The 26966-nt window shown below is 43.8% G+C and overlaps 1 protein-coding gene across 1 annotated transcript in view; it reads left to right on the forward strand.

Annotated features, from left to right (window-relative positions):
* Window positions 1-26966, forward strand: part of LOC117517186 (clathrin interactor 1-like) — a 51605-nt gene that overhangs the window by 15184 nt on the left and 9455 nt on the right. Inside the window, exons 2-9 of the mRNA XM_034178115.1 lie at window positions 2587-2691; window positions 2902-2998; window positions 6299-6407; window positions 6776-6949; window positions 11279-11447; window positions 16921-17137; window positions 17217-17304; window positions 17466-17543. Of these exons, the coding sequence (XP_034034006.1) occupies window positions 2587-2691; window positions 2902-2998; window positions 6299-6407; window positions 6776-6949; window positions 11279-11447; window positions 16921-17137; window positions 17217-17304; window positions 17466-17543 (1037 nt within the window). The remainder of the gene's footprint in view (window positions 1-2586; window positions 2692-2901; window positions 2999-6298; window positions 6408-6775; window positions 6950-11278; window positions 11448-16920; window positions 17138-17216; window positions 17305-17465; window positions 17544-26966) is intronic.

Here is a 26966-nt window from a genome sequence, read left to right on the forward strand (position 1 = left end):
ATATATATATATATATATATATATATATGTATATACACACATATTCATTCTTCTTCTTTGTCTTTCGGCTGTTCCCGTTAGGGGTCGCCGCAGCACATCAATCGTTTCCATCTCACCCTGTCCTCTGTATCTTCCTCTGTCACACCAACCACCTGCATGTCGTCTCTCAGCACATCCATGAACCTCCTCTTTGGTCTCCCTCTTCTCCTCCTGCCTGGTGGCTCCATCCTCAGCATCCTTCTCACTATATACCCTGGGTCCCTCCTCTGCACATGTCCAAACCATCTCAATCTCGCTTCTCTGACCCACCTGAGCTGTACCTCTGATATGTTAATTCCTAATCTTGTCCATTCTTGTCACTCCCAAAGATAATCTCAACATCTTCAGCTCTGCCACCTCCAGCTCTGCCCCGTCTTTTTGTTAGTGCCACTGTCTCTAAACCATACAACATAGCTGGTCTCACTACTGTTTTGTAAACTTTCCCCTTCACTCTTGCTGATATTCTTCGGTCACAAATCACTCCTGCCACCTTTCTCCACCCACTCCACCCCTGCCTGCACTCTCTTCTTCACCTCTCTACCACACTCTCCATTACTTTGAACAGTTGACCCCAAATATTTAAACTCATCTACTTTCACCACTTCTACTCCTTGTAACTGCACTATTCCACTGGGCTCCCTCTCATTCACACACATGTACTCAGTCTTGCTTCTACTGACTTTCATTCCCCTTCTCTCCAAAGCATATCTCCACTTCTACAGACTAGACTCAACTTGCTCTCTACTCTCACTACAGATCACAATGTCATCTGCAAACATCATAGTCCATGGGGACTCCTGTCTGATCTCATCTGTCAACCTGTCCATCACCACTGCAAACAAGAAAGGACTCAGAGCTGATCCTTGGTGTAATCCCACCTCCACGTTGAATGAGTCTGTCATTCCGACTGCGCATCTCACCGCTGTCACACTATTCTTGTACATGTCCTGCACTACCCTAACATACTTCTCTGCCACTCCAGACTTCCTCATACAATGCCACAACTCTTCTCTTGGCACCCTATCATAAGCTTTTTCTAAGTCCACAAACACACAATTTAACTCTTTCTGTCCTTCTCTGTACTTTTCCAACAGTGTTCTCAGACCAAACATTGCATCTGTAGTGCTCTTTCTCGGCATGAAACCATATTGCTGCTCACAGATCTTCATCTGTTTTTTAAGCCTAGCTGCTACTACTCTTTCCCATAACTTCATGCTGTGGCTGATCAGCTTTATGCCTCTGTAGTTACTGCAGCTCTGCACATCACCCTTGTTCTTGAAAATAGGAACCAGCACACTTCGTCTCCACTCCTCAGGCATCCTCTCACTTTCCAAGATTTTATTAAACAATCTGGTTAGAAACTCTACTGCCATCTCTCCTAGACATTTCCATGCCTCCATTGGAATGTCATCTGGACCAACTGCCTTTCCACTCTTCATCCTCTTCATAGCAGCCCTCACTTCTTCCTTGCTAATCTCTTTTACTTCCTGATTTACTCTCACCACATCATCCAGCCTTTTCTCTTGCTCATTTTCTTTATTCATCAACTCTTCGAAATATTCCCTCCACCTTCTTAGCACACACTCCTCACTTGTCAGCACATTACCATGTGCATCTTTTACCACCCTAACCTGCTGTACATCCTTTCCAGCTCTGTCCCTTTGTCTGGCCAATCGGTACAAGTCCTTTTCTCCTTCCTTACTATTCAACTTCTTGTGCAGCTCACAATATGCCTTTTCCTTTGCTTTTGCCACTTCTCTTCTCGCCTTACGCCGCATCTCCTTGTACTCCTGTCTACTTTCTTCATCTCTCCGACTATCCCAAAACTTTTTCGCCAACCTCTTTCTCCTTATGCTTTCCTGGACCTCTTCATTCCACCACCAAGTCTCCTTGTCTTCCTTCCACTGTCCAGATGTCATACCCAATACTGCCCTAGCTGTCTCCCTCACCACATCTGCAGTACTCTTCCAGTTGTCCAAAATTGCTTCCCCTCCAACTAGTGCTTCTCTCACCTGCTCGCTAAATTTCACACAACAGTCTTCCTCCTTCAGCTTCCTTTGTTGAGCTCTCACTCTCTTCTTCTTCTTTACCTCTAAAGTCATCCTACAACCATCCTATGCTGTCTAGTGACACTCTCTCCTGCTACCACCTTACAGTCTGTGGTTTCTTTTAGCTTGCATCTCCTATAAAGAATGTAGTCCACCTGTGTGCACCTTCCTCCACTCTTATGTTACCCTGTGCTCCTCCCTTTTCTTAAAGTAGGTATTCACCACAGCCATTTCCATCCTTTTTGCAAAATCAACTACCATCTGTCCTTCCCCATTCCTATCCTTGATACCATATCTACCCATTACTTCCTCATCACCTCTGTTCCCTTCACCAGCATGCCCATTGAAGTCTGCTCCTATCACCACTCTTTCATGCTTGGGCACACTCTCCACCACCTCATCTATATATAATATATATACGAGTATATCGCAAACACTACATCTCTGGAGTGGGTCATGCAATTGCTCAGTGTAATTTTTTTTTTCCTCATTTCATCAGCACCAATGTGGTAATGAACTATTCTGAAATCGAGTCCAAGGTGAGAGAAGCCACCAATGATGACCCTTGGGGACCATCTGGACAGCTGATGGGAGAAATAGCAAAGTATGGAGAACACACCATAGACACAAAAATTATGCGCTCAAATTAGTGTGCCTCATTATCGCTCATGCACATGCATGTCTGTTTTGTTACAGAGAAAAGATGTAACATATTTCAACACTGGCTTTGTTCATGAGGCACAATTTGGCTTTAGTTTTTTAACTGCATGAGTTTCTTCAGCTCTATAATGTCTCCAAATTTGTTTGTGTTTAGATCTACCTTCATGTATGAGCAGTTCCCAGAAGTAATGAACATGCTGTGGACCAGGATGCTAAAAGATAACAAGAAGAACTGGAGACGAGTGTACAAGGTAAGACATGCTCTTGCTAGGGGGTCACTTGGTTGTTTCTGAGCTCAGTTATTGCTTCATAGCTGCCTTACTCAGTTTTATTGGTATTTGTCAAACTGAGTTGAGTCTTGGTGCTTGTTTATGCAAGAATTCAAAGAGTTACTTGACTTCCCCATTTCCTGCTTCTCTTGGATCAAGATACATTTGATAAGTTGGACATGCGTGTGTGTACATGATAGATAGATAGATAGATCAAATTTATTTATTTTATTGTATGTCATATAGTCAAAAGTCAAAGATGACAAGGCTCTAGCTTCATTGTGGGATAGCATTGTGTAGTCTGTTTGTACACTATGGAATTAGTAGAGCATTTGGGTACTGCTCGCCTACTACGAAATGTGTACTGAGTATTCGGACACCCTGCAGACTGATTTATCTTGCGACATTTTTATAGTTCCTGTGGTCTGGATTTTATGTTTTTGACTGAGACCTGACTGAACGTGGGTGAGTCTGCTCCACTTTTAGATTTGTATTCCCTGATACTAACTTTTTTAGTTCACCATGGACATCAGGTGGAGGTGTGGCTTAGATTTTTTTTTTTTTTTTTTTTTTTTTGAGATTTCTAACTGTTGACAGTGCTTTTCCACTACTGAACTGCAGTTTGCAACAGACCTGCCCTGATCCACCTGAGCCACCCAAGTTCAATAAGGATAGAAGATCTACTGCTACTGATTATAAGATATGCAAGCAACTACTGTGCCACAGTTGGGGGGGGGGGATATGGTGTCCTTAATAAAATATCTGTTTTGTTTAAGGTAGAGATTCAGGAATGTCTTTCCTGAATACATGCATAATTCATTTCAATGTATTTTTCACATGTTTCTACTTAGTCATTTTATTACTAGTGAATCGGGGGTGAGTTCCCAATGGTGATGCAATTACCAGCAAAGGGTTAATAAATCAATTGAAGACCTTCTGGCACAAAGGCATGGTCATATTTCACTTACAAGATTTAATGTATTGTCCGGATGATATGTCACACCAGAGTATTAGTCATATCTGTTCAAAAATGCATCATGAGGAATAATAAAACATGTATAAGTTACACTGGTCTGTAAGTCACATTTATTTTTGAAATGTGGTGCTATTGCTTCATACAACAAGAGGCAAAATGAATTTAATTGGCACATGATCTATTTTCAATGTAAACAGCATTAGTAAGAAGAAGCTAATGGGCCAAGTAATATTATTGTGTGAGGCACAAAGAACTCAAGTAAACTGCTTCTTGTCACCACTAAACAGATGATGCTTACTTCACATTTAGCACCCCTCAAGCAGGGGTGGTGGCCAGGTGGTTAGTGTGCTTGGTTTCGGTGCAGAAGGTTTCTGGTTCAAACCCCACACCTGCCACATTTCTTCATGTAATTTGGAGTTGCATCAGGAAGGACATCCGGCGTAAAACTTGTGCCAAATCACTTGTGTGGCGACCCAGAGTGAAAAGCCATCTTCCTCATTGATTTAATTCATTATTATATGGCATTGTGTAAAATGGGTACAGTAGCATCATAATAAAAGGATAACATAATAAAGCAGAAGCACTTCCACTGCTGTTCTGGCTGTCCCACAAAATCCATACAAGTGGCGACCTGAGTAATATGAATGTGATTCCTTCCCTTTATTCAAGAGTTTGGTCTTTCAGTTGGACAGCATGATTTATTAATTTCATTTGTTCTCTAAGACTAAGGTGACCAAACATCCTGTTTTCCCAGGACATAGTCTTGTTTTTCACATCCTGCTCTGTCCTTTTTTTTTTTTTTTTTTTTTTTTTTTTTAGAAAGTGATGAAAATGTCTTGGTTTTCCATCGTTTTTCATCATTGAGAATTTTGAGTAAACTTCGAGTATCATTTGAGTATCTCATTGCCAGTGTCACAGACTGAACAGTCCCCCATAAAAATCGGTCCCCCCTGCCTTCACTGCACATGCGTCATTTCAGAGCGTCAGTAGCATCGTTTCTGGGCGTCAGCAGTAATTCACTGATTATCGCCTCGTTTCTGCTTAAAACTGCACTCCAGTCATCATCTATCTCAGCAACAGATATCTGAGGCTTTTGTACAACAATCATTTCCACATAAACACAGTATTATTTCATCATAAAAGACAGAGGAAGCAATCAAAGCGCTGCAGCACATCCGAGTCTCATGCTAATGTGCTGTCATTTGGGCCCGTCAGTAGTGATTCACCGATTATCGCCTCGTTTCTGCTTAAAACTGCCTCGTTTCTGTTTAAAACTGACTGTAGAATGATTTAAGAGGTTTTCCTTTGTCACCAGATGGTTAATAGTCACATTATTCCCTTTGATAGGTTTGGGTGTAGAGACTCAGTCTGAGACATGCTGCTGTGGTCCGAAATGACGCATGCGCAGTGGACCAATTTTTAGAGGGGACCATTCGGTCAGCGATACGGGGCCGAGTGTCCTGGTTTTTAGTGATCAAAATATGGTCACCCTATCTAAGACTCAGCTTTTGCTTTTTTTTTTCCTCATTCAGAGCTGCTGTTTTGTGTTTATGGTGATTGGCTGCCAGCATTATGGTGCATTTCTGCCACCTTCGTCTGTCGTGTGAATCACAAGACCTTATTCAGATCAGTATACAGCAGCAGCTTCTTATACATGTAGATGGTCCCATCTTGTGGCCGTAGATGATAGTATTGCAGTATTCATATACAAGTTTTTTCCAAATATAAGTCGCAGGACCAGCCAAACATGTAAAAAATAAATACATAAGTAACCACAATTTATAGTCCAGAAAATTAAAAGCCATGTGTGTGCTGGTTGCTGTGTAGACCCTGCACTGACTGTAAGTCTTGAATGAAATTCATAATTTGATGTGGATGCACAAGCACATTCCTTAGCCATTCAGTAGGTACCAGTGTCCAGCAGGTGGCAGCACGGCACATGATGTGCTTTTTTATGCAGACTCCAGAACAGTATTTCAAGTTTGCTATGAGTAATTTTCAGGACCTACAAAATGTTTTGCAGTCATCTCCACATTCTAACAATCATTGAATTCAAGTTTTGCTTTCTTGTTCTGTTGTATATTTTGCACCGTATTTGGTGACAGTGGACATCATATTGCGCAAATTGTTTTTGTTTAAATTTGCTTTGGAAATTATTGGAAACACTTATAGATTCACAGTTATAGACTAGAAATGTCTTCTCACTGTTACTTTTGGAAAGCTAGGTATATTCCTTGATTTCTCTTTCTTCCTCAGTCTGTCTTTGACTCAGTATTTTGCCGTCTGTATTTATTTCACTATGCCAGGCTTTACTGCTACTAGCTTACCTGATCAGAAATGGGTCTGAGAGAGTTGTCACAAGTGCCAGAGAGCACATTTATGACCTACGATCTCTAGAAAACTACCACTTTATTGGTGAGTCACTGAAAATAAATATTTTTTGTTAAAGTTTGTGCATTCTTTTCTCTCTTTTTTTGGCCTTTTATCTTTTTATCATTTCTGTATCACAAGTAGAGCTTTTGGCTTAAAGGGGGCTTCATGGGAAAGCTCAAGGGTCACCTAAAACACATTCGGGAATCATTGTTTTCGCAACCAAACTCTAGCCTCATGTGGAAAACCCAACTATTGTTTCATTGACCAAAGTGGAGTTGAACAACAAAACTTTATCATAAAAAGGAACAAAAAGGCCTTTTTTTTTTCAAAATTAATATACACAGCAAATGTGTATTCATTCAGTCATTTTCCTGATTTTGTAGTTCTGTGTGGTGTATACGTGTGTACAGATGAGAATGGAAAGGATCAGGGTATCAATGTGCGTCAGAAGGTGAAAGAGATGGTGGAGTTTATCCAGGATGATGACAGACTCAGAGAAGAGAGGAAAAAGGCCAAGAAGAACAAAGACAAATATATCGGAGTCTCTTCTGACAGTATGGGGGGAGGAGGAAGCTTCAAGAACTGTGAGTACTTCACTGCATGTTTTTAAGACACATTGAATCCAGTGTGGATTAGAATATGACATATTCCAGCTTTCTTTGTCCACATCCCCAATGACATTGGCATTCATTGGACACACTGAAATATTGGGCCAGCAAATAAATTGTTTCTGAAACTTAAGTATTGATATTATCCCCACTGGTTCTATTACAACCACTTATGTATTGCTGTTTGTCCATTGTGAATCTTGGTGGATTTCCTTTATATGGTGTGGTGGAAAAACTGAACCCTGGACTGATATGATTATCAAAATTTGGATAGATGGCACTTTGCCAATTTTGTGATTATGAAACCAAATGATTCTAATCTTTGATCAGTACATCTGCAACCATTTGGTAGATTTACTTCACATTTGATATGCTGTAGGTATCTACCGCTGCCAAATAGACAGGGATGACCTCATAATCCCACCTGCTTCCATTGGTTGTTGGAGGCAGTAATATTGCTGTTGATTGCAGTGCTAATTTCCGGGAGTTGTTTGGCCTTAACTAAAGTACTCTGTGTACTTGCTGTTGAATCTTATTCTATAATTTTTTTTTTCTTTTTTCTGTGAAATAGTTCTGTCTTTTTGGGCATCACAGTGGATTAGTGATTAGCACTGTTGCCTCACATCAAGAAGGTCATGGGATTGATTCCCACCTGTGGACTTGCATGTTATCCCCGTGTTTGCGTGGGTTCCCTCCAGGTGCTCTAGCTTCCTCCCATATCCAAAGACATGAAGGATAGGTCGATTGGAAACTTTAAATTGTCCATAGGTATGCATGTGGGTGTAAATGTGTTTGTCTATTTATATGTATTCCTGTGACAGACTGTCGTACTGTCCATGGTGTACCCTGCCTCAAGCCCAATGACTGTTGGGATAGGCTCCAGCCCCCCCACCCCACTGTGACCCTTAATTTGAGTGAGTGGTTGAAGATGAGTGAGTGAGTTCTGTCTCTTTACAACTAGTTCATAATGCCTATGGCCACGAAGACAGTAAGGGCTACAGCAATCTGACATTTGACCCCAATAATCTTGGCCTTCACCCAAATGATTGACCTCTGACTGACCTTTCAACTGCAATTCTGAAATTCGACCTTTGGTCCAAGTTGAGTTGAAAATCAACCTTGTCTCTTGGCTAAAACAATTCTTTATGAGCAAATTAAGGGTCAACCTTCACTGCCATACTATAGGCCTGCAACATACGAATATTTTCATAATCGATTAATCAAGAAAACAATTGATTAGTTGTTAGGTCCATAAAATATCAGAAAATAGTGACAAATGTCAATCACCTTTTTACAGAGCACAAGATGATGCCTTCAAATGTTGTGGTTTGTCCACAACTTCGTTTACTGGCAGAAAGTAGTAAAATAAACCAGAAAGTATTCACATTAATATGCTGAAATCTGAGAATTTGGATTTTTTTAAATGACTTAAACAATTCCATCCATCCATCCATTTTCTTCTGCTTATCTGAGGTCGGGTTGCGGGGGCAGCAGCTCAAGCAAAGACTTCAACAATTAATTTCATTATTATCAAAATAATTGTTGATTAATTTAATAATTGATTAATTGCTGCAGCTTTACTGAGATAAGTTTGGTAAAAATCAGCTAATGGACTAAGGAGGAGTAGGATAGCAAGTTGGTACGCATGGCATTGGCTTCAGTCTTTGACCTTTGGTAAATTTGACATTGCTGGGTAACTCTGAAACCCACCTCCATTTGTGTGCCAAGTTTGGCGCAAATCAGACTGAAAAAATTGTAAACACCAACAGGTTGGTAGATGGGCGCAGTATGAAACCTTACTACTAGATGTCATCAAAAACTCTTTCAGGTTAAAAAAGTTAGGGGGTGGGTGTCATATAATTGGGCACATCTTACAGTGTGCCCAGTTATAAAAATAACCAGGGACAGTGCAGTTATTTGTTCTGACAGTGTGATTAATTAGAGTGCATGAGATAAATAATTTACTTTGACAGCACATACAGCTGTCATTCATTCCTGTGTGAGCGAACATAAACTATTCTGTTATCATTATATACATTTCTGTCTTTGCTGTTATCTACATAAACACATGATAACATAGTCTGTCACTGTATCGCTCTCAATTTAATGCGCTGTGCACACTCAACTTGTTACAGCATACAAACTAATCAGAAGATTCATGCTTACAATTTGGATGTTGTGCCTGCAAAGTTGTGTGTGTGTGTTAGAAAAGTAACGGACCTTTTTATTTTTTTCAAAAACTATATGGATTTGATTCATATGTTTTTACGTCAGCCAAGCTTGAACCTTCATGCGCATGCGTGAGTTTTTCCACGCCTGTCGGTTGCGTCATTCGCCTGTGGGCAGGCTTTTCCACCCCTCTCGTCGTTGTTTCATTGCGAGGAAATGGCGGAATGATTTGGGCTTTTTTTTCCATCAGAATTTTTTCAGAAACTGTTAGAGACAGGCAGCTGGAAACCATTCAAAAAATTTATCTGGCTTTCAGTGAAAATTTTACGGGCTTCACAGAGAATAAGGAGTGTTACTACAGCTTTAAGGACGGCCCACAATGGCACATGGCGCGCCTCGCTCCGAGCCGCCATCGAGTGCCAGAGGACAAGTTGGGACATGCCTATCTCGGCTTTCAATGCTTACCAGTCGAGTGAGTATAAGAGAAATTGTGGAGAGCTGGGCATGTCCCACCTTGTCCTCTGGCACTCCGAAACGGAGGTGTTCCTTTGTCTCGCTTCATCAGCGAATCGGTCGTGACGCGCGAAGCCTGACGGTCCTGGCTCCACACAGCCATCTGTTTAGAAATGATGTGGTGGTTTCTGCCTCTTGATGGCGGCTCGGAGCGCGGCGCGCCATGCACCATTGTGGGCCGTCCTTAAAGCTGTAGTAACACTCCTTATTCTCTGTGAAGCCCGTAAAATTTTCACCGAAAGCCAGATAAATTTTTCGAATGGTTTCCAGCTGCCTGTCTCTAACAGTTTCTGAAAAATTTCTGATGGAAAAAAAGCCCAAATCATGCCGCCATTTCCTCGCAATGAAACGACGAGAGGGGTGGAGCAGTGCTCACTCAAAGCCTGCCCACAGGCGAATGACGCAACCGACAGGCGTCGAAAAACTTGTGTGCACGAAGGTTCAAGCTTGGCTGACGTAAAAACATATGAATCAAATCCATATAGTTTTTGAAAAAATATATATATATATAGTAGAGGGGTGGTAGCCAAGTGGTTTGTATGCTTAGTTTCAGTGTGGAAGGTCCCCAGTTCAAACCCCACCCCTGCCACATTTCTCCACGTAATGTGAAGTTGGGTCAGGAAGGGCATCCAGCGTAAAACGTGTGCCAAATCAACATGTAGATCCACCTTGATCTGCTGTGGTGACCCTGACTGAAAACAAGGGAGCAGCCGAAGGGACTTTACTCTGTGTGTGTGTGTGTGTGTGTGTGTGTGTGTGTGTGTGTGTGTGTGTGTGTGTGTGTGTGTGTGTGTGTGTGTGTGTGTGTGTGTGTGTGTGTGTGTGTGTGTGTGTGTGTGTGTGTGTGTAAAATTGCAATTAAAATTATTATTACATATCGTCATCCAAACCCTTATCATAATGAAATGTATTTGAGGTTTGATGTTTTGCAGTTTATTATTTGTTATAAATAACCATCAGAACCAACAATCATCAAATGTATGCCACGCTGCCTTCACTTGGATTGGCAGTCACTGTGCCACATTGCTCAGCATTTGCATAAAATAGACTGTCTATTTTGACCCGCCTAGTTAGCGGCATAGCGACCATTTGTCTCTTGTTGATGTAAAGCACCCAGTTTTATTGAAAATGAATGGCAGCTAGTCATTTTGCCTCTGTCTCTTGTAGCATGATCAAGGGGTGGAGGGGGTCCCAGTCATAGTTGATAGCACTGTAAACAATGATATCAGAGCTCACTCTGCTGGACAAACTATGTAATGACTCAATTTCCAAAAGCCACAGTGTTTTCTGCATTGCTTATTTGGTAAAATAAAAGTTTTCAAATCTGCAAAAATTACACCCATACTGATATGTTGGTAAAAGGTTCTTATTGGCCGATATTATCAGCCAACCGTTATATCATTCAGGCTATACCGCTAACCATGCATATCATTCAGTATTTGCAATACATCTGGATTGAAACAGCCTCTGTCATGGGATTTGTCCTGTCATTTGCCCACACATTTCAGCCATTTCTGAATATTGTTTAAGTGTCCATTATTACATTAGACCTATCCATTGAGCCCTCTCTGGATCCCTTCTTACTGCTATGTCCTTGTCTGTCTTCTTGTTTTCTTCTTCCAGCTAATGAATTGGATCATAATAAATGGGATGAGGACTGGGATAAGAGCAGAGGAGCGTTTCCCTTTAGTGAGAAGCTTGGAGAGATCAGTGACAAGATAGGCAGTACCATCGACGACACACTTAACAAGTTCAGAAAGAAGGAACGAGATGACTCGCCTGACCGAATCAGGTGAACCTACACACACACATTGTCCACATGTGCCCTTCTGGATGCAGGGTTCCTCTTCATTATAGAAAAGTATGGAATTTGATTTTAGTAATTTCTAGGTTTGGATAAGTATGGAAAAAGGAAGTTAGGGAGAAATATTTTTGTTTCCAGGTTTTTGCAGCTACATTTTACATTAAAATGTGGCCTAAAATTCAGATAAAATGATTGGACCACAGAGAATTATGTTGTTATATTTCATCAAGTGAAGACATGCAGCAGTGTGATTTGTTTCTGTGTTGAATCAGTGGAGACTGTCTAGTGTGTTCACGTAGGTCCCCAATAGAATGTTTCCCTGACGTCAGCATTATGCGTGTGACCCAGATGTTTGGCCATCTCTGAGGCATGTGTGAGTAATCGAGATTACAGAAGAGCATGTTCTACACTCTCAGATAGTGAAAGTTCATGAAAGCTTTGCAAACCTTTGTGAGACAGCCATGAAATATAAACTTGGACTAAGCAGTGAGTCACGATACGAAATGAAGGTGAAATTAATGGGTGGTGAAGATTCGTATGAAATACCATCATATGCGTCATCAGAGAGTGAAAGTTCACTGCCTAGCATTATGTACACAGACATCAAAAATGATTATTTTCACCTAGCCCCTATACATTAGAGTACTTGGAGAAACTACAGAAACTTGGGTGTGTATAACTAGTTTCAGAATTCTCACTTTTGCATTCCTGATGCAAAATCAATAAGGCTGGAATCAATATATAAAATGTACCATGTCCTTGGGATGCAGAATGCACTTCACTCCCATGACACACAAATGCATGCGTCATTCAAAAATGTGCAGGGTCGCCCTGCGCATTCCAAACGTTGAAAAATAGTTTTTAAAATAACGTTGTCTTCATTTTTTTTTTTTTTTTTTTTTCCGCGCTAATGTCAGCTACTCTGTCTCTTCAGCAGGAGGCGGAGTCAAACTGCTGTGTGTTTGAGCATAGATCTGTAAAGGCCACTAGAGTGGACACCATAGAACAGCAAACTAGCTTGTACACCTCTATCCAGTATCTTTGGAAAATTGATTCGGTCATGCCAACGTCACTTCCGGTTTGCTTCCGCATCAGATCTTTCACCAGCGTGACAACATGCGGCTGTCGGTGTTTTACCATAGAGATACAGTGTGTGTTTGAGAGTGGTATTTGCTTTTTAATTCCAGATTTCAATAATCATTTGTTTGAATTTAGTTATATTTCTGTTGTTGGGAGCTTAATGCAGCCTTCAACTATTCAGAGGGTTTGGATAATATCACCCGGGAGCGATATAAAACCAAATTAGCAGCAACAGGAGGACTGGCATCTTGTCTGCCAACTCAAAGCTGGACAATGGAAAAATTATCCTACAAAATGGCCAGATGTTCAATATCTGATATTTATTCCTACCTCATAGACACACCAGGTATTTATGAAAATAATTTGTATTTTATATCATTTTTGTTGTGTATGCATTGCGAATTGCTGGTCTGCCCCAGGAGGGGTCATGCTGCTGATTATGTTCCCCCCAAAGTAACACATGATACTGATCGATGTGATGCACAATCCTCTTGGTGTGTCATCATTATGCTTTATGAAATATTGGCCTGTGCTGAGGAGGGCCATGTTGCCCAGATTTTGCACTCTGTTTTTGTTTTTAATATCATGATGGATTTTAATTTTCTTTCTCACTTTGTTGGTACAACCCACTGCCTCACATTGGCCAGGCATTTTAAAAAGCAAAAACAGCTATAATGTAAAAAAAAACCCTCTCATCTAATTAAACGGTCTGCTACTTAAGCAATCCACCCAGCTTGATTATCGTCATGCCAGCCAGCGTCGCTAAGCACGTTGCTAAGACCTCACAGACAAAGTGCCTGGATGTACGACCAAGTCAACGAATGGAATTGGTTAACTTACTTTGTCTTTCAGACTAAAGACCTAAAAGTCAAAGTGTACTGAACCACATTTGTGTTTAATCACTGCGCATTTAAGATGGCAAGTGCATTAATGACATCACATTACTTATTACTAATTTGATGTTTTATATGTATTAATATAAGATTTCAGAGATGGATTGTTCGCAGGATAGCAATACTGCCTACAGTGATTGTTTTCATCTGTACAGAGTAATGCTTTATAATATGCTATAATTTCACAAAAATCTAACCTAAAATTGAAAAAATGTTTAAGGCAGTCTGGAGAAACACATCTGTAGCGACTCATCATGTGACTAATTAAACATAAACATGCTGCAGAGTAAATTATCGAATGACAACAGCTTTGATTAAGTTAAACATTTAATAAAAGTTTACATTTACACCTTGTGTTAAATGTTTGAGACAGCGCTCTGCTGCTCAAATTAAAGCTACTCTATGTGAATTTTAGAATACAGCAGCAAACGCTATATCCATCCAGTATTTGTTTTTAACATTGTAAACATTACTTATGAGTAGGGTTGGGTATCGAGAACTGCTTCTTTTCGGGTATTGTTAAGAAATGATTCGATCCACCGATATCAATAGTGTTTTTGCTTAACGATTCCGGGACCCGCAGCAGGTCTGTAATGAACTGCTTCTGCAGTGCGACTCCACTTTGAAGCGAGAAACAGTGAAGCAATGCTTCTATCTGCAGGCTCATTGGTTCTTTGATTCACTGCTCTTCAGAAGTGGCAGGAACACTTCTTCACCCCTCTCAAAGCCATTAAAATATGTTAATCATGAGTCACTTTTGTGTGGATTAAAGTCACTAACTGGGACTCTTATCTTGTTGCAGTCAAGAAATGAGAATCGTTCTCCATTCCATTGGCACAGTGCCAAACACTGCGCGGCTCTCTGTTGAGACAGAGTCCGGTCAGAATTAATAACTTCAAAACGAATTGCCGCTTTAAATAAAATGACACCTCTTTCCAAACATTGTAACAGACAATATACTACAATCGACTAAAATGTTTTTTCCTCCCAAAATGAGACATCCTGCATTCTTTATGAATTATATCCTGATGTGCAGCTGCAAGAGCTCAGCCCAGACATATAGAAAGACATTCATGCCAATAATGTCTGAAAGGAAATGCTTTTGACAAAAACTGCAGATTTTATTTCTATTTATGTCCAAAGATCAAGGATCCACCGTGCAGAGTTTATTATGTCCAGAGATCAAGGATCCATTGACCAATTTCATATTCATTTACTTTAAGACTCAATAAAATGTTGTTGACATAGAAAACCTGTAAAGCCTACTTTTAGTACACAGAAAATTCACAAGAGGTATTGATAAGGGAATCGATAAGGAATCGGATCCATAAGCAGAATCGATAATGGTATTGATATCGATAAAATCTTATCAATACCCATCCCTACTTATGACTAATATATGACAACAAATGACATGAAATACAACAAACTAATGAAGTGTGAAGTGTGCATCATATTTAAATTAAAATGACTCAAAATGTGGCTCTTACAAAAGATTTCTAAAAAAAATTACAAATCTTGAATAGTTTATTTTATTCTGCTTCACTTTAACACATTTCCAGCCAACTGTGAATGTGCAAAAAGAATACCTAGATCCAACAGCTGTTACATTTCAAAAGATCGACAGTGTTGTGGTTTTACTTTTATTTACATTATCTTTTTCAAATATAAAGTCACATAATCTCAGACATACTTTCCTTTCATGGCATCATTTGTCACATCAGCTCCCAGCACACTGGAGTAGCTCCTGAAACTCGTGGCTCTGGGTACTGAATTTGGCACTTGTGCAAAATGGCTTTGCTATCTTGGAGTGCTGGGACTCAGCGCTGGGCCTTGGGACTCACATTTTCAATACCTACTGTGTCCCAGGACTCAGTGGCCAAAAATTCTAATCCAAACCCTGTAGTTTGTTTGTGGCTGGGTCCAAGGAAAACATGTCATGGATTGTGGGGGAGAAATGCCTGATGGAAGCTATGGTAGGCTGGCTAAGTCTGTCCAATACATGTAGCACAATGAATCTGATCACATGTACTTGTTACTTTCCCCCGGGTCTTACTGTAATGTTGTCCCTTACAAAGAACATAATCGATATATTCCTCAATTTGAATTTATTGAAAGTCACGCTAAAAACCAGGCCCTGGTCCCCAGAGACACAGTCCATACCAAGGCTCCATGTTCTGAAGGCCCCGGACATGGCCGACAAATGGCTTTTATGTATACAAGACAATGTAGGCTGTACAGTGGGTGGGTTTTAGTCTCACAAACCTAATCTTACTGGCTGGCTCCCCATAGACAGAGGGAAGCTGTCCCTATATCTGATGCTTACGCATGCATAATGGAAATGAAACTTAACTCTTCTGTTGAAACTTGAAACTTTGAACCACTTGATAACTAACATAAAATAATAAAATATGGAATTAACACAGGTATTATCTAACATACTTTTCTCTTTTTTTTTTCTTTCCTTTACTGCTCATTTTGATGTTAATTGAAAATCAAATAATGAACTTGATAATGTTATTTCTGTCAAACAGAAAAAAATTTAGCCTCTCTCGCGCTCTTAGCAACTGAATCAGAAACATCTTTCCTTTCACACGTTAGTTTTACCTTATATGAAATGTAAGAGCATGATGTTGTCCAGGTTTTTCCCATCAAAATTTAGTTTAGCAGTCGCGCTAGCCATAGATGTCTCCTTTGTTCGCCGAGTTTTTCACGAGCTGCACCCTGATTCTTTATCACCTTTGGCAGTCTGTAGTAATGCCGGTCCATCTCTGTCTGACCTATTCTGGCAGCCAAAGACACGACAGTAATTCACCATGATGGCATTAGAACACAAAGAGTAAGAGGCCGGTAAAAAAGGGGATTAGTGGAGTGGAAGATCAATATCTCTGAGATGGCCGACTTCTGGGTTCAAGAGGTCATGTGAAAACACTCTTTAATTGATTTTTAAGTGTAGAGTAGCCTTCTTACCCTGAGGTGCTGATACAAATTTATGCCATAACTTGGTATATTACATGGTGATACGCCACATCGTATCATACTTGTTTACAGTTGGATTTTTAAATAATTTATTTAAATAAATGAATAGTTATTTGTACAGTAACATCTAAAAAGTCTGCAAATTTAAGTATGGAAAAAGTCTGGAATTTTGGCATGGAAAATGTGTAGGAACCCCGTCTATGCCATTATCTGGACAGCTTTTTAAGTGGTCAGAAGGTGTGTGACATAGTTGCTGTTTGCTTTATTGGTTGTACGCACAGGTTTTCTTATCAGACTTGTTAATGTTAACATTTTACATCTGAGTTAAAAATAAAACTAGTGTGTTTGTTTATCCTTAAATGATAGTGTTCAGAGAACATTTACGCAATTTCCCCTGGGATTAATGAAATGATCTGATTGAGATCATTTAACACGCAGGCAGTGGTTGAAAAACAGTTAAAGGTGAGTGGAGGAAAACAAGGTCTCATCTCTGTGTGCGGTTGCCATAGTGATAAGGAGGAGGACCGAGCATCGAGGAATGGCAGGCAGGAAAACATTGAGTTCAAAGATGAGGAGGAAACTGTAACAACAAAGAGCATCCAGATAACACAAGCAACAGAAACGACAACAACCACCACACGTAAACGCACTGGAGCAACAAGCAGCAAGATTCTGGACTTGGGTGCTGCAGCTCACTACACTGGAGACAGGAGCCCAGAGGAGAAGGTGCACATCGCACTGTTTCAGATGTTACATTTTCATTTTTACTCGTTTCATTTCAGTCTCTTTTTTCCCCCCTCTTCAGTCAACGGTCAGGCAGTCTTCCAGTAGTGGTCTCGCTGATCTGTTAGTGATTGACCCATCGTCTAATCAGAATGCACCAAGCACAATGGGTAACCACTAATGCATACATCATAAGAATTGCTTGATGAACAGAAATGTATTAAAGATTTGATTTGGGTTTTTTTTTTTTTTTGGGGGGGGGGGGGGGGGGGGGGGTGTCTTTCTTTCTTCTGTTGCCATGTGTGTCCATTCACTTGTGTGTTCTATCCAGGTGGAGGTCCAGACCTCATTGGTGGCTTTGCTGATTTCTCCTCTCCTGCCGCCTCTGCCAGCCTCCCGTCCTCCACTGGTAAATGTTTTTGTGTCTCTCTGCTTTTCCAGGAGCTGTTCAAAAAGGTGAAATAACTTGACTGGCACAACCAAAAAATTCTAACATTTCCATACATTTATAGTGTAGGTAGTTTTCATTAGTTGAACTGGTCAACTATTTTTGAAAAACACTGGTAATATTCTGTTGCAGTTGTTCAGGAATAGAACTACAACTAAATATGGTTGTTACCCATTAATTGATCTAATTCCTTTTTCTCAATTAATCTAATACTTATTACTTTCAGAATAGTAGGTTAGTCCTTAAGTTAACTTACCAATAAGTAAATATAACTCCTAACAGTAACAGTAACAAGCTGTTGTATTTTCTGGTGTATAACGAGAAACACAACATTGAACTGCCTTTTTTGATTTAAATAAACGAGAGGGGGAGACTGTATTTCTTTGGTATCACTCTACCTCCTGCATAAGCTCCGGCTCCTTCAACAAAGAGGTAATGTTCGACGGTTGAAGAGTCAGGTACCATACCTGAGTTTCTTTTCATCTGGCCTTTTGCCATCTACTGCCCGTAGAACATCAGTCAATCAATCAATTTTTTTTTTATATAGCGCCAAATCACAACAAACAGTTGCCCCAAGGCGCTTTATATTGTAAGGCAAGGCCATACAATAATTATGTAAAACCCCAACGGTCAAAACGACCCCCTGTGAGCAAGCACTTGGCTACAGTGGGAAGGAAAAACTCCCTTTTAACAGGAAGAAACCTCCAGCAGAACCAGGCTCAGGGAGGGGTAGTCTTCTGCTGGGACTGGTTGGGGCTGAGGGAGAGAACCAGAAAAAGACATGCTGTGGAGGGGAGCAGAGATCGATCACTAATGATTAAAAGCAGAGTGGTGCATACAGAGCAAAAAGAGAAAGAAACAGTGCATCATGGGAACCCCCCAGCAGTCTACGTCTATAGCAGCATAACTAAGGGATGGTTCAGGGTCACCCGATCCAGCCCTAACTATAAGCTTTAGCAAAAAGGAAAGTTTTAAGCCTAATCTTAAAAGTAGAGAGGGTGTCTGTCTCCCTGATCTGAATTGGGAACATCAAACCCTTTATTCTGTCCATGTGGGTGGCGAGCCCACGTGGAGGTGCCCCCATGTCGTTTCTGTGGGCTAAGCCCAACCGAGCCCCATGGCTGAGGATGTGGCCCCGCAAGCTCCTCCCCTGCAAAAGACCTGACTCCATGAGGAGGCTCTGGTTTACCTAATCTGGGCGAGGTGACTCTATCCATTATTGTGTCAATCGTGAAAAGTCTCTTTATTTATTTATTTTATTTTTTTGAGTCGCGCCTTGTCTGTAACCTCACATGGGTCTAATTTGCTAAGGGAGGCTCCAAGCAACAACAGGTCCTGGGATTAATGCAGCCCACAAATCCTTCTGTCACAATGATGTTTTAATTCGGGGAGGGGGCCTAAAGTTATTGTTGCTGTCTCTCGTTTTTTTTTTTATTCTTGTTTGTGCCACTCTACCATGAAGCTGTAACTGGTGAAGCAACAGCAAAAAGTTGCCATGTGCTCAGTTTATGTATTTGCATCTACAGAAGCTTGTGACTCTAGGTACCTTGTCTTGGAAGCATACACTACCATGCTGTTTCTGTTCATTACCAATTGATTTAAATTATGTTCAAGAAATATTGAGTAACTTGGAAATAATCTTCTAACCATCTTCAGTAAATAAAAAAAAAATAGCTGTAAAAGTGATTTTTGAGATGTGTTATAAAAGCATAACTGCATGGAGTTTTTAGTTTGGGTGCTGTATTTTCAATGTAGTCTTTCTACATTTTTTTTTTTTTTTTACTGCAATTATTGAGAGGTGATAGAATTTTGACTCATTATACCTTAAAAATTACTGCACAGATGGATACTCACTTCTGTTGTGTACTGTATTTGTTCATTTGTCCCATCTGTTTTATTTTAAACTAGTTACAGGCACCCCAAAAGCCCAGCCATTGCCCAAACATCCTTAATGTGTGTTTGTCGTAACCATGCAATGATGAATTTGTGTCTGTATTGCATCATAGCTTAAAATGGTTGCCTGTGTAGAACAGCCGTACTGTGTGTGCAACAAAATTCCTGTCGCTCTTGGTTGTATAAATAATCACAAGTACTTTGTTGCAGCTAATTGTCCACATCACAACAAAGTCAGTAGTCACAACAGGCTGAGGGTTATCATAGACTTTTATTCAGTTAACATCTGGGATTATGCACCGATGCCGCATCCACCACACACCGGGAACAGCCCTGGCAGACAGCTAATCCGTCACCAGTTCTTGAAAGTAGCTTGTCTATCTACCAAAAGTTTCAAGCGAGAGAGCAGAAATCCACTTCAAGAGGGTGGGGCGTGCTGGTCACATATTCCTCCTTGCTCGCAGCACTTTTTTCCTCACTTGGGGAGCAGTTTACTCTGAGTGCGTGCACGCATAGAGATAATTTGCGCACTTGCAGTTAATATCTATGCGTGTGAAATAATATAATATGCCAAAATGCATGTTTTATCGCACGAGTACTTTTGGCACTAATCTGATGCCATACAGGTGAAACTTGGACATCCCATTGACCAGTTCCTGGGGTTCTCAACACTGAGGCACCTGGCTGCTGAAGCATGCCCAGAGAAATGTTGCACATGCCCAAAATGCTGTAGCTGAAGTTCCCTCCTCAGAGTCTCCCTAAGTACCTGTTTGTTTAACAAAAAGTAATTCTACCGGTACCCAAGGATTCTTCCAAAAGTAAAATCCAAATTCCAAAATACATCATTTCACTTAATGTCATTTGCCAGGTTGTTTACCTCAGATTAAAGCCTTTTATCGTGAAACAAAGTGTTAAACGTCAGCAGGCTGACGCTGGGATCTCTGCATTAGTGTGTGTTGATTGTGCATTAGTGCACATGTCGGCTCGTTCTTCAGGCATATTTCACTTTCACATAAGCAGAATGTCTTATCACGAGTTTAAATATGGAATTATTCCTCCCGACAGCTGAGCAAAACGTGGGCCTTCTGCAAAGCTGAAAACCTTCAGATGTATCAAAGGGATGTGTCATGGTGGTTGGGTCTAAGGCCAGGGACAGAGACAGAGACATGAATGTCACTGCTGACTTAAGTGACTCTTTCTGCAAGCTCAACACTTTCACCACAAACATAGAGACTACTGGTGGCAGAGTCCAGAAAGTTATTAAAGTGTGGGCCCATATTCACAAAGCATTCTAAGGCTAAAAGTAGCTCTTAGTGACATCATTCTAAGAAAAATCTTTGAAATCTTAGATATTTCTTAGAATTTTCCCTTGGTAAGATAAGTTATTCACAAAACATCTTAGGTCTTAAGACAGCTCCTATTGTGCAAAACTGTTAAGAGGAGGGCTTTTAAAAAGCCTAAGAGTGTCTTAAACGGACAAGATGGCGGAAAGACAGAGGAAGGAGAAACATTCTCCATATGTTGAATGGCAGGGAGTCAATTACACGCGGCTATGGGCTTGATTGTGCAAGGACAATGTTTGTGGTTGACCTCATCAGGAATGAGTTCACTTTTCCCACCCAGCGTAGTAACATAGTAACTCCTGAGATGAAGGTCATCACAACATTGCGATTCCTGGCTGCAGGAAAAATGTAAATTCCATGAAATTCATACAATTACTAATATCAAAGTCAGCGATGTCAGCAACCATAGCCTAAACTCACCTTTTTGAGAAAAAAACTTTGCTTTGCTTGTGTGCTGCAATCTCCGCTCTCGCTTTGGATTGCAGCACGTACCAGCGCTTCTCACAGCATGGAAAGTAAACATAACAATAAGCTAATCAATATAATAATCGGCATGTGAATGAGGTACGTTCAAACATTTTAAAGCTGTGTAACAAATCATTTAATTTTGCTGAGTTTCATCATCATGACATTAAATTATTTTCACAATTACACATTTCTTAATACAGTTAATATGATCTGTTGATTTTACTGTCCATCCATAACTAGGAGCGCAGAGCGCATTTATTTTTCCTCTTTGCTCTTTTTGTGACAACCAATCACAGTTCTGAGAGGACTACATCATACCTAGCAATGGGGTCAAGCCCGCCTCCTCACAAAGATAAAGTTTCTGTCCACTCCTTGCTCACAGTGTTGTGAAAGTGTAGTGACACGGACCCACAACAGGGGCCGCAAATGAACGGTCAATAGATGAGCCAAAAGGTAACAATTTAATGTTGTGAAACGTGCACAACGAACATACAGACAATCTCAGAATATAATTACAGTCAAATTACAAAGGTGATGTGTGGGCAGGCTCGAGGATAGAAGACGTCTGTCCTGAGAAGAGCCGGAACCACACGATTTCCGCCCCCACAGAACCTGGTGAATACTGGAGCCGCCAAGTCCCGAATTCCCAGGTGATCACCGTCCCCGACTGTCGGATCTGGTACTGCTGGCGAAGAACAAAGACAGTTAAGTGTGGGTGTGTGTACACCCAGTAACAACAGCGGTGGGAATGCCACCTCCACCTCTCACTCAATATGTTGCAGAGTACCGCAGTGATTCCTCAGGGGAAAAGAGTGCCGTCCTCAGCCTCCACAGAAAAAGGAACCGGTACTCCTACAAACACTCACAATATACAGATATTGCAAAAGACACAAACGGCTGAGGATATTACCTCCAATGAAGTATGATATCTCGGCGATGAGGTGGAGATGACGTCTGGTCTTTATGGAGTGCGATGATGAAGAATGTGTGACAGCTGTCAGGAATTAATGAGTGACAGCTGTCACTCCCGGCTGTGTCCGTGGCGGCAGCGCCCTCTCGTGCCTGAAGCCCGCACTTCAGGCAGGGCGCCCTTTGGTGGTGGGCCAGCAGTACATCCTCTTCTGGCGGCCCACACAACAGGACCCCCCCCCCCCCCCCCTCAACGGGCGCCTCCTGGCGCCCGACCAGGCTTGTCCGGGCGTCTGCGGTAGAAATCGGCCAGGAGGGCCGGGTCCAGGATGAAGCTCCTCTTCACCCAGGAGCGTTCTTCAGGTCCATACCCTTCCCAGTCCACCAAATACTGGAACCCCCGGCCCATTCGACGGGCGTCCAGGAGCCGGCGCACTGTCCAAGCCGGCTCCCCGTCAATGATCCGGGCAGGAGGCGGCGCCGGACCGGGAGCACAGAGGGGTGAGGTGTGGTGAGGCTTGAGTCTGGACACATGAAAAACCGGGTGGATCCGCAGTGAAGCTGGGAGTCGGAGCTTCACTGCGGCAGGACTGAGGATTTTGAGGATCTTGAAAGGTCCAATGTACCGGTCCTTCAACTTGGGGGAGTCCACTTGGAGGGGGATGTCCTTCGTGGACAGCCACACCTCCTGCCCGGGCTGGTAAGCAGGGGCCGGGGATCGCCGGCGGTCTGCATGGGTCTTCGCTCTCGTCCGGGCCTTCAACAAGGCAGAACGGGCGGAGCGCCACTCCCGACGGCACTTCCGCAGGTGGGCCTGGACCGAGGGCACACCGACCTCTCCCTCCACCACGGGGAACAACGGGGGCTGATACCCCAAACACACCTCAAATGGGGAGAGGCCGGTGGCAGAAGACACCTGGCTGTTATGCGCATACTCGATCCAGGCCAGATGGTTACTCCAGGCCGTCGGGTGCGCGGATGTGACGCAGCGGAGGGTCTGTTCCAGTTCCTGGTTGGCCCGCTCTGCCTGTCCGTTCGTCTGTGGATGGTACCCGGACGAGAGGCTCACGGTGGCCCCCAGTTCCCTGCAGAAGCTCCTCCAGACGTGTGAGGAGAACTGGGGACCACGATCTGAGACGATGTCGGTAGGTATCCCATGCAGACGGACAACATGGTGAATCGGTCCACTATTGTGAAGATGGTGGTGTTGCCCTGGGACGGCGGGAGGCCCGTGACGAAATCCAGGCCGATGTGGGACCAGGGGCGATGAGGCACAGGAAGCGGTTGGAGTAGTCCTTGGGCCTTCCTGTGGTCAGCCTTGCCCCTGGCACAGGTGGTGCAGGCCTGGATATACTCCCGGACGTCGGCCTCCATAGACGCCCACCAGAAGCGCTGCCGGACAACTGCCACGGTCCTTCGCACCGCTGGATGACAGGAGAGCTTGGAACCGTGACAGAAGTCCAAGACTGCAGCTCTGGCCTCTGGTGGGACGTATAAACGGTTCTTCGGACCTGTACCTGGGTCCGGGCTCTGTGCCAGGGCCTCCCGGACGATCTTCTCCACGTCCCAGGTGAGGGTGGCCACGATAGTGGACTCCGGCAGGATGGGCTCCGGTGGATCCGACAGTGCAGTTTTGACCTCCTCTTCGTGTACCCGGGACAAGGCATCCGACCTCTGGTTCTTGGTCCCGGGGCGATAGGTGATCCGGAAGTCAAAACGCCCGAAGAACAGTGACCAGCGGGCTTGCCTGGGGTTCAGCCGCTTGGCGGTCCTGATATACTCCAGGTTCCGATGGTCAGTGAAAACCGTGAATGGCACAGACGCTCCTTCCAACAGGTGTCTCCACTCCTCAAGAGCCTCTTTCACCGCAAGGAGTTCTCGATTGCCGACGTCATAGTTCCGTTCAGCCGGGGTCAACCTGCGTGAAAAGTAGGCACACGGGTGAAGAACCTTATCGGTCTCTCCGCTCTGGGACAGCATGGCTCCTATCCCTGAGTCAGAGGCGTCCACTTCAACCACGAACTGGCGGCTAGGGTCGGGCTGCACCAAAACTGGCGCAGTAGAGAACCGTCATTTCAACTCCTTGAACGTGGCTTCGCACCGATCCGACCAGGTGAAGGGGACTTTTGGAGAGGTCAGGGCTGTCAGGGGGCTAACTACCTGACTGTAGCCCTTAATGAACCTCCTATAGAAATTAGCGAAGCCGAGGAACTGTTGCAGCTTCCTACGGCTTGTTGGTTGGGGCCAATCTCTCACCGCCGCAACCTTGGCCGGATCAGGGGCGACGGAGTTAGAGGAGATGATAAACCCCAGGAAGGACAAAGACGTGCGGTGAACCTCGCACTTCTCGCCCTTCACAAACAATCGGTTCTCTAATAACCGTTGCAGGACCTGACGTACATGCTGGACATGGGTCTCAGGATCCGGAGAAAAGATGAGAATATCGTCCAGATATACGAAGACGAATCGGTGCAGGAAGTCCCGCAAGACGTCGTTAACCAAGGCTTGGAACGTCGCGGGGGCGTTGGTGAGGCCGAACGGCATGACCAGGTACTCAAAGTGACCTAACGGGGTGTTAAATGCCGTCTTCCATTCGTCTCCCTTCCGGATCCGAACCAGGTGATACGCATTTCTAAGATCCAGCTTAGTAAAGATTTTGGCTCCATGCAGGGGGGTGAACACGGAATCCAACAATGGCAACGGGTATCGATTGCGAACCGTAATCTCATTCAGCCCCCTGTAATCAATGCATGGACGGAGTCCGCCATCTTTCTTGCCCACAAAAAAGAAACCTGCCCCCATCGGGGAGGTGGAGTTCCGGATCAGCCCGGCAGCTACTGAGTCCCGGATGTAGGTCTCCATTGATTCGCGCTCAGGTCGTGAGAGGTTGTACAGCCTGCTGGACGGGAACTCAGCGCCTGGAACCAAATCAATGGCACAATCGTACGGACGGTGCGGGGGAAGGGTGAGTGCCAGATCCTTGCTGAAGACGTCAGCAGAATCGTGGTACTCAACCGGCACTGCCGTCAGATTGGGAGGGACTTTGACCTCCTCCTTAGCCTGTAAACCGGGAGGAACCGAGGATCCTAAACACACCCGATGGCAGGTTTCGCTCCACTGAACCACCACCCCAGACGGCCAATCAATCCGGGGATTGTGCTTCAACATCCATGGGAAGCCCAAAATCACGCGGGAGGTAGGAGTTACAAAAAACTCAATCTCCTCCCGATGGTTTCCAGACACCACCAGAGTTACTGGTTGTGCCTTGTGTGTGAGTAAAGGGAGGAGGGTGCCATCTAGTGCCCGAACCTGCAATGGCGAAGGAAGCGCCACCAGAGGGAGCCCTACCTCCCTTGCCCATCTGCTGTCTAGCAAATTCCCTTCTGACCCCGTGTCCACCAGTGCTGGGGCTTGAAGGGTTAAATCCCCGCTCAGGATTGTGACTGGGAGTCGTGTGGCAATCTGTGTGTGTCTCAATTGAATGTTTTGACCCCCCCTTAGCCCGGTCTCTAAGGGCGAGTGTTGTCGTTTTGGGGCAGTTTTTCTGTATGTGCTCCTTTGAGCTGCAGAGAAAACACTCCCCGCGGATCAGCCTCCTCATTTTGGCCCTGTGCGTTTCCCTAACAACGTCAGCAGGGGGAGCTGTTATCCCACGGAGCGCTGTGGCTGTGGAGCGTGGGGAGGGCGGCGCCTTTTCGAACCCGGAAGGGAGAGGGGCGGCGCATATCCGGTCACGTCCTTCGCCTCGCTCCCGACGGCGTTCCTCCAACCGATTGTCTAACCGTATAACGAGATTGATAAGCCCATCTAAATCCATCGGTTCCTCCTTAGCTACCAGCTGCTCCTTCAGAACCAACGACAGTCCGTTTATGAAGGCGGCGTGGAGCGCAACGTTATTCCAGCCGGACCTCGCAGCCGCGATGCGGAAGTTGACTGCATAAGCGGCTGCGCTCTCGCGTCCCTGTGTCATTGACAGCAGCACGGTTGAAGCGGTCTCTCCTCTGTTAGGGTGATCAAACACTGTTCTGAACTCCCCCACAAACCCAGTGTATGCTGATAACAACCGTGAGTTCTGTTCCCAGAGCGCCGTAGCCCAGGCGCGTGCTTTACCCCGAAGCAGAGCAATCACATAAGCTATTTTACTAGCATCTGACGCGTACATGACGGGACCTTGTGCGAAGACGAGCGAACATTGCATGAGAAAGTCCGCGCACGTCTCCACACAACCTCCGTACGGCTCAGGAGGGCTTATGTATGCTTCAGGGGATGGTGGGAGGGGTTGTTGAACCACCACTGGAACGTTCATATTCTGCACAGGGTCGGCAGGAGGAGGAGCTGCAGCAGCGCCCTGAGCGCTCGCCGCCACCTGCGCGGAGAGAGCCTCCACCCTGCGGTTCAGGAGGATGTTTTGCTCGGTCATTTGATCCAACCGAGCCGTAAAGGCGGTGAGAATGTGCTGTAGCTCACCAATCACGCCTCCTGCAGACGCCTGCGCTCCCTGCTCTCCCATTGGTCGTTCAACAGCCGGGTGACGCCCCTCGGAGTCCATGACGCTGGCCGAGATATCCTGTTGTGAAAGTGTAGTGACACGGACCCACAACAGGGGGCGCAAATGAACAGTCAATAGATGAGCCAAAAGGTAACAATTTAATGTTGTGAAACGTGCACAACGAACATACAGACAATCTCAGAATATAATTACAGTCAAATTACAAAGGTGACGTGTGGGCAGGCTCGAGGATAGAAGACGTCTGTCCTGAGAAGAGCCGGA

This window comes from Thalassophryne amazonica, chromosome 9 (assembly GCF_902500255.1).
Source record: "Thalassophryne amazonica chromosome 9, fThaAma1.1, whole genome shotgun sequence".
In the NCBI taxonomy this organism is placed as follows: Eukaryota; Metazoa; Chordata; class Actinopteri; order Batrachoidiformes; family Batrachoididae; genus Thalassophryne; species Thalassophryne amazonica.